This window comes from Tiliqua scincoides, chromosome 2 (assembly GCF_035046505.1).
Source record: "Tiliqua scincoides isolate rTilSci1 chromosome 2, rTilSci1.hap2, whole genome shotgun sequence".
Taxonomy (NCBI): domain Eukaryota; kingdom Metazoa; phylum Chordata; class Lepidosauria; order Squamata; family Scincidae; genus Tiliqua; species Tiliqua scincoides.
The window spans coordinates 78,495,386-78,503,370 of record NC_089822.1 but is presented as its reverse complement, the minus strand read 5'-3'; the positions used below and the strand labels follow the sequence as shown (position 1 = coordinate 78,503,370).

General features: G+C 45.5%; 1 protein-coding gene across 1 annotated transcript in view; it reads left to right on the top strand.

Moving 5' to 3' along the window:
• The first annotated feature begins 5,897 nt into the window (after positions 1 to 5,897).
• The window catches only part of FREM1 (FRAS1 related extracellular matrix 1), a 52,654-nt gene continuing 50,566 nt past the window's right edge, over positions 5,898 to 7,985 (top strand). The window contains exon 1 of the mRNA XM_066612582.1: positions 5,898 to 6,131. Coding sequence (XP_066468679.1) covers positions 5,898 to 6,131 — 234 coding nt within the window. The remainder of the gene's footprint in view (positions 6,132 to 7,985) is intronic.

The window sequence follows — 7,985 nt, the reverse complement described above, 5'->3', positions numbered from 1 at the left end:
ATCCCCATTCTTAAGGGTTTGTTAACTGTTTCCTTTTTTCTTCTTATGAAGAATGAACAAATAGTTCAAATGGATACCCCTCAGGGGAGGACCTTTGGGTACTAGTATGGGGTACCATCCCAAACTGGTGCTTCCACTGGTGGGAGCGCTCTTGGTGAATGGAAAGAGCATTTGCTTACGCAGGTGGTATGCCCACTTGTGCAAGGACCCTATGTGTGCATGGAGTGCTTCCCACAATTCGCCCTGACAGTGATAATGCTAGTTGGCACATTGTCCATAACCTTTCATGTGCACAAGTGTTATAGCCTAGTTTTCTTGCCTCCAAACCAGTATTTCCCTTTTGAAAAAGGGTTCTGCTCAAGCTCCACTTCTGGACCTGGTATGAGTTCCAGAGCTGAAGGAACTGAGAGTAAGGCTTTAGCAAATACAATACTAATACTAACCAGAGTAGCCTGAAATTCCAATCCTGGTTAGCACAGGTCTTTGTGTTGACTTTTTTTAGGGGAGGACAGGGAGGGAGGAGTATGTTGGACCAACAGTTCTACAAAGGGAGCTGAAAAGAGAAGAGAGACTGCCTGTCCTGCCATTGCTGTCACAAGACCCTGCTTCCCCCCTGTCCTTTGAGCTGATCTTTGCATTAGAAGACCGCTGGAAAACCAAGCATAAGGCCAGCTGTTCATTCTCTTCAACGCCTCTGCCCTTTGTATCAACACAAATATTTAAACTGCTGAAAGGGTAGGGTTTTGTTTCTGCAGTAGTGCCACTGTTCAACATCTGAGGACACACTGCAAGAAACATTACATTGAAAGTTGCCTTTTATTGAGTCAGGCCATCAGTCCATCCAGCTCAGTAGTATCAGCACTGACTGGCAGCTGCACAGTGTGAAGACCCCTCCATGAAAATGCCAGGGGTTGAACCTGGGATCTGATGCATGCAAAGTAGACATTCTACCACTTAACTATGGCTCTTGTGGCCCCATACTGGGCAGGGTGTATGTATGCAGTCACTGTAGAAAGCTTTTTTAGGGATCAAGGATTCATGCCCTTTTTGCTGTGGCAACTGGTGACTTTTTGAGTTGATGGGGCTATAGTGGGGTTGCGTCATGTGCGCTTCCCCTATTGGTGCTGTTTCAGCACATCTCTGCACTGTGTTTGTGCAACCTGGTGTATGCTTCCCTTCATGCAGGGAATAATTGAAGCCATCCTCACCCCATCTTAGGGTTAAATCTACCAAATCATTAGCTACATTACCATTGCCTTGAACTTTTCAGGCAGGAAAATGCCTCTGAATTTTGCTAAGTTACAGTAATTTTCCTCACTACTGAATAAATTAGGGGCCCTCCATGCCACTTCAGGGATCAGATCTACCGAAACACAGAGTGGCACTCCTAGATTGCTGCTGCCTTGAATGAGCAGAATAAGCCAAGCTTTCACCATTCTTTAATTGGCCCAACCATAAGTTGAAAAGCATGTTTAAGTGGAAAATTTCTGTAGTTGTAGAATAATAAATATAAGGATATCAAAAGAATACCTTTATCAGAATGAAAAATGATAATGTAGTATGTGAACTTTTGAGTTTCCCAGACCTCCTTTATCAGACTACTATTAGGTCCTTTAACTATTTTCTATCTTTCTTCCTTTATTGCTTATCCCTAAGAACAATTCTGTTCTGTTTTTCCAACACGAGAAAGCAAATGTGCCCAACCCCCATACCTTCTGAGCAAAACTGTTTAAGTTTGATAGTTGTTTCATGAGTTAGTATTCCGGAAAACCCAAAAGTCCTTTTTCTTATCATTGTGTGTGAATCTGATCTTTGGAGAATAAGTATCAAAGACATGATGAACTGACATAAACCTGAGGATTTGACTGGGGATGGGGGAAGCTTCTGCTTGAGGTTTTGGGCCCAAAAGTCTTGGACTTTTTCATTCTTCATTCAAATCTGCATTAAACACATTCCAAAACTCTCTTTAATATATTGTGATTCTAGCACCTAGCTTGCATCCCTCTCAAAGTGTGAAGACCCATTGTGAACATATAACTCTTCCTCTATGGCCCTCCTTGCACTTTGTGAAGAGGTTTCAAAGAGGCCATATACCAAATAATGCCTGAGTGTACACACATTTGGTTTCCCCCCCCCCCCCAAAAGTTGACACAAAAAGAATATTGTACTGCTAAGGGCCCAATCCTATCCAACTTTTCAGCATCAATGTAGCTGCAATGCAGCCCTGAGGTAAGAGAGCAAACGTTCCCTCACCTTGAGTAGGCCTCCATGACTGCCTCCTCACCACCGGATGCAGCACACACCCCATTGGTACAGCTGCATTGGTGCTGGAAAGTTGGATAGGATTGGGTCCTAAATTTTTATTTGACCTAAGCGGATCACTTCCTAAATTAAAGCCTTCATTTATTTATTTTCAATCTTTCCTCCCTCATTGCTTATTCCTAAGAACATTTCTGTTTTGTTTTTCTAACACGAGAAAACAAATGTGCCCAACTCCATGCTTTCTGGGCAAAATTTTTGGCTCTAAGTATCGCAGGCAAGAATAGTCAATGAGGACTCAGAAAATGAAGCCAGATTTGTGCAGTGCCCAGCTGCCAGCCCCAGACTAAATAGGTTGTTATGACAAGCTTGACTTAAAGGGGAAAGAGGTATTTTGTTTTAATAGCATATAAAATGTCAGTGAGGGATCAAAGCTTTTTGATTTGTTCACCATTGTATAACTAACACCCCCCCCCCCCGGTTTTCAAAGGGTATTTGCTTCAGCGGTCATTTGGTGTTATAATTGAATTCATGGGAAATGGTTTAATCTTGCCATGGACCAAAACAGTGGTTCCCAAACATTTTCAACTGGCGGTTCCCTTGAGCTATTGGCCATTGCCTACAGCTTCCCATTAGGGCTACAATCCTATTCATTGCATAGGGTGGTGGGTTTTTGAGAAGGATTCCAAGGCTCCTTTGGCTTTTCATGGCTCCCTGGGAAGCCACAGCTCACAGTTTAGAAACTACTGGGCTAAAACCTCAAAAATGGCTGGACTATAGTTGTGGCTTTATGTTTTTTACATCCTTGGTTTTAATACAGCTTCATCAAGACCATTTGTAATCTCTTTGAGATCTAGTTCACACATGCATGTTCATCCCTTGCCTCATGTTGTGCCTATGTATGAATGAGCCATAACAGCTAAAACATTCCTGTCTCCCAGAGTCATCTCAAAACATTAATGCTCTTCTGTCAAGCTGATTCACATGTTCACCTGTGTCATCAAGTGTTGGGAAATCAAGTAACTTGTATGCTTGTGTGAACTGACACCTACTCTTCCTTCTGAAGCTTTAGATTGCCACATGTTAAGTAATATGGATGGCTGAAGACTTAGGGCCCAATCCTATGGTTCACACCATGCCTCCACGGCGCGGACCACAGTCGCAAATGTGCCATAAGGCACGTTTGCGGGGCTTACCACCAGGCTCCTGCCAGAGATGGCTCACCTCCGGCCGGCGCTGAGCCACTGCCCGGCGGGTGCCCACGTTCCGCAGCTTGGCAGTGCCTGCCACCGCCGGGCTACGGAATGGCAAACGAGGCGGGGACGGGTGTGTTCGGGGAAGGGGGGAGTCCAGCATGCCGCGGGGAGGGGGTGGGGAGGCTGGCATGACGCGGGGAGGTGGGGCGTGCCAGAGGATTGCCTGGGGGCGTGCAGGAGGAGGAACCGCGGAGCTCCACTCCGCAGGATCCTCGGCGCTCGTGGAGGCTGCAAGCCTTACATGAGCGTCTTTACTTTGCTAAAGTGAGTAGCCCCATTGCAAGGCTCCCTCCCTTACTCTGGGGAAGGGGACGAATATCCCCTACTCCCGAGGTGCCTCCCACGGTAGCGCGGGAGGTGCTGGATTCGGCGGCAGCCCTTGTGGTGCCGCCGAGCGGGGGCTCCCCAGGCAGCTCAGGATTGGGCTGCCCATTAGGACTGGGCAGTCATTCTTGTGGTTGCTATGGGCAGGTTACTGATCAGGGCACAATTAAACATTGAACCAGGATGGTGTAGTGGTTTGGGAATTCGACCTGGGAAATCCAGATTCAAATCCCTTCTCAGCCACAAAGCTTCCTGGGTGACCAATCTCTCTCTCTCAGCCTCAACTACCTCACAGGGTTGTTGGAAGGATGAAAGGAGGGAGGGAACTACGTACACTACCCTGAGCACCTTGGGGGAAGGGTAATATAAAAATGTGAAAAATATGGGGCAGCCATCAAGCAACAGTTTCCTCGGGAGTCCTTCTCCCCCCACCGCTACATGTACTTACTATGCTATATTTAAGAAGTAAAATATTAGAAGAAAATATTTGTATCCCATTCTTCATCCCATCAAAGGTATTGTCAGGGTGATTAACAATATGTTCAAAACAATACCAATGAAGTCAACAACTAATAATGAGGCATTAAAAGCAATCCAGATTCAAATAAATACCTAAAAATCATTGAAATGAAACAGCTTCAGCAGATTAAACAGAAGTTTCCAAAGTCCAGTTCAACACTGGCAGCAATTGAGCCAGCCAGGCTTTTAAGGGAGGAAATTTTATAATCTAAATCCTACATCTGAAAATACCCGATCTTGGGTACCAACCAACCACACTTCTGCCAACAATGCAGGGCCTTTGATTATGAACTCAGTTTGTGAGCAAGTTTGTGATGGAGAAGGCAGCAAGCCACGCAGGGCTTTAAAGGTAATAACAAGTACTTTGAATTAGATCCAGAAAATAATGGCAGCAGTGGACATAATGTGGCTAGACAGCAGGCCCTGGTAGATCTTTGCCACAGTATTCAGTACCACTTGAAGCTTCTCGACAGTCTTCAAGGGCAGCCCTGCATAGAACATATTATGTTCTTTTGCTGGCATAAGTGCAAGGAGACTCCTCGGGGCAAGTCTGAGCCAGGAAGAGGGGGATAAAGTCTTGGCATATGTGACTGCCACCAATATCTTCCCTCTCCTGCTCCCGAACTGCAACCAGCCTGGCCTACTCCCCACCCCAATCCTCCTCTAATCTGCCCCGCCACCAACCTACCTTCTCCAATGAAGGTTCAATGGGCTGCTGTCACCCATGTGTGGTCTCTGGATGTTCACACTGGGGGCCACAGCTTGCTGAATGATGGAGTAGCTTTCGTCGGCCCAGGACTTATGGTGGCAGATTGTGAGATCTACTACTGTAAAACCTGGATAGGATTGGACCATTGGTCTTAGTTTACTGTTGACAGATCTACATTGTTCTGCTATTGTTCTGTAGAGTGAAGTGACCTGTCCCAAAGAGAACATTTTGGGATACCGTTAAATAGTAGTAAATTGTCCGTTATTTAGTTTATTGTATTTTACCATGTATTTTCCTCAGCTCGGAGTGGGGATTGACATTTAGATTTCCTTTCTCAGCAAACAAAACTTTGTTGATCCATCTCAGCTTCCTATAAGTTTCCTAGAAGCTCTCCAGGTTGGCCCAGTAAGTCAGTAGGGGGCAGAAGATGTTCTGAAAAAGGTATCAACCATCCAGATAAAGCCTAAGGCACTTGAACTACCTCTCCTAGTCAGCCTAATTCATTTGTTGTCTGAAATATGATTATGAGAAATGTCAAAGTGTGGTGTCTTTTCAGGAGATGTGCAATACTTTTCTTTCTATTCCTTTCTGTCTCTCTCTCCCCCCCCCCCATTTCAGAATACATGTTCATTGTTCTTAGTGCTGGGATTGATCCATGAACTTATTACCTGGAAGAAACGTTGAAAGGCTCCCTTGTCCCAATTCCATTATGCAGGACATATAATGTGCAGGACACTGTAGCCTGATGCTCGAGCTTGTGTGGTGAAGCTTCTCAGGACGGACGGAAAAACCACCTCCTGTGTATGGGATTTTCCACCCTTGCAAACATTATGAAGGCTCTGGAGAAGAACAGCTGGTTTCTTTTGCTCTTTGCACTTAATCTGAGAGGCATCTGCTCTTCCTTTGTCAATGTCAACCGTGGGGTGAAACTGATGAAGGGCCAGTCTGCCTTCCTTTCTCAAGAGGACTTACAGTTTTCCATCCCCAGAGAGAAAGATGCTTGCAAAGTAGAAGTGGTCATGAATGAGCCAATAACCCAGAGGGTTGGGAAGTTGACCCCACAGGTATGTGGAATTAGAATTACATGACATGATTGTGGATTTTTTTTGTGGTGGGGAAGAGGAAGGGAGAAGCAGTGGTTGACTGCATGAAACTGTTATTTAAAAAAGGTGATGTGGTTATTGGCAAGTATAGCATTAACTTCTATTATAAGCAGAGCTTGATTATTTGTTAAAAGTGTTTGGATGCCTTTGAAACATGTTCCCCAAACCAGAAGCAATAATTAGACTAAGGCTGCAGTCCTATACTTGCTTACTCAGTGGGACTTCGGAGTGGACATACATAGGATTGGTCTGTAAGAAAATAGTCGCACCTACATATTGAAGTTAGGGAGGACTGGCGTTTGATTTTTTCCAGTATCGCTTAATGAAACTATGCTTGGGGCCCAGTCCTATCCAACTTTCCATCACTGATGCAGCTGTGCCAACAGGGTATGTGCTGCATCCTGTGTTTGGAAGGCATTCATGGAGGCCTGCTCAAGTTAAGGGAATGTTTGTTCCCTTACCTTGGGGTTGCATTGTGACTGCATCAGTGCTGACAGATAGAACTGGGCCCTTAGCCTCCCACTCTGCTACCATGGTTGTTGTTGTTCAGAGATACTATGAAGTTTACCAGCTGCTTGTTTATGTCCATTAAGGATAACCAATGCCTCCAGGTCAGTCCGATCTATATACATTGCATACAGCACTTTATTGTATGGAAGGGTTCCTTTTAATTATTCCCTGCGTAACAGTGGCATGACTAACATGTAAGCACGCAGTATGCCATGCTATGTGTTCAATTCCCAAGTATTACCAACAGATGTCAAGCATACAAAAGGGGGTTTGTTTTCTTTCCAGCACGTAGAACTAGACATATTTCCCACATAATCTTTGCCGATTAGTCAACTTTCCCATCTGGGTTTACTTGTGTGGGAACAACTAGACAAAAACAAAGCTTGATTGATCTGGTTACAGATAAATATGAATTAGAGATTATGTGAGCCATGTAGCTGCCACCACTGTTCCCTCTAATCCAGTGGTTCTCAAACTTTTTAACATTGGGACCCAACTTAAAAAAAGGTTCACTTCCAGCCACTCAGGCCTCTGTGGCTTTAATGGTGCTTGGGCTGTATTGCTCCCCCCCAGGAGGCTGATTGTTTAACACTTGATGGACATAGTCTAACATGGTCTAACCTAGTCTGTTTCGTGAACCACTAAAAATTGGGTCATGACTCACTGGTGGGCTACCGACCCACAGTTTGAGAACCACTGCTCTAATCTTTGAGGGGAGTGGGCAGAGCCTGAATGGAGCCGCACCAGAGCACTCAGTGATGATGTCATCACCTTCACCAACAGGGAAGCTGCATAGGCTTGAATTCCTGCTGCACCAGGGACATGCGGTGCGGGGGCGGCAGGTGAGGCAGAACTGCCCTGTCGTAGTTCATAACAAAGCACTGCAGCTGCCCCACCTCCTTACACCAAACAGGCTCTCCTTACATCCAAGGGGGCTCTCCTTACACCTGTTTGCACTTCCTTGGGTGTAAGCAGGAAGGGCAGCTGCGATGCTTTTCCATGGGGTAGTTCTGCCTCACCTGCCACCCCTACACTGCACATCCCTCAGCTGCACAGCTGCACAGCTTAGTGGGAAAAGGGGGAACAATAATCCTGCATCTCCCCCCTGTCTTAATTTTGTTAGTTTGGTGTTTTTAAAATTGATAATGAGAATCACGGGCATGATCCCATGCTGGGGTGAAGAAGGACCGTTGCTCTCCCCCACCAAATATAAGAGGGTAAAAGATGATTCTTTGCCCAGTTAGCGTGGCAGACGATACTCAGCTAGATGGTGCAGAGGTATGGCTCAGTTTAAGACACTTCCAT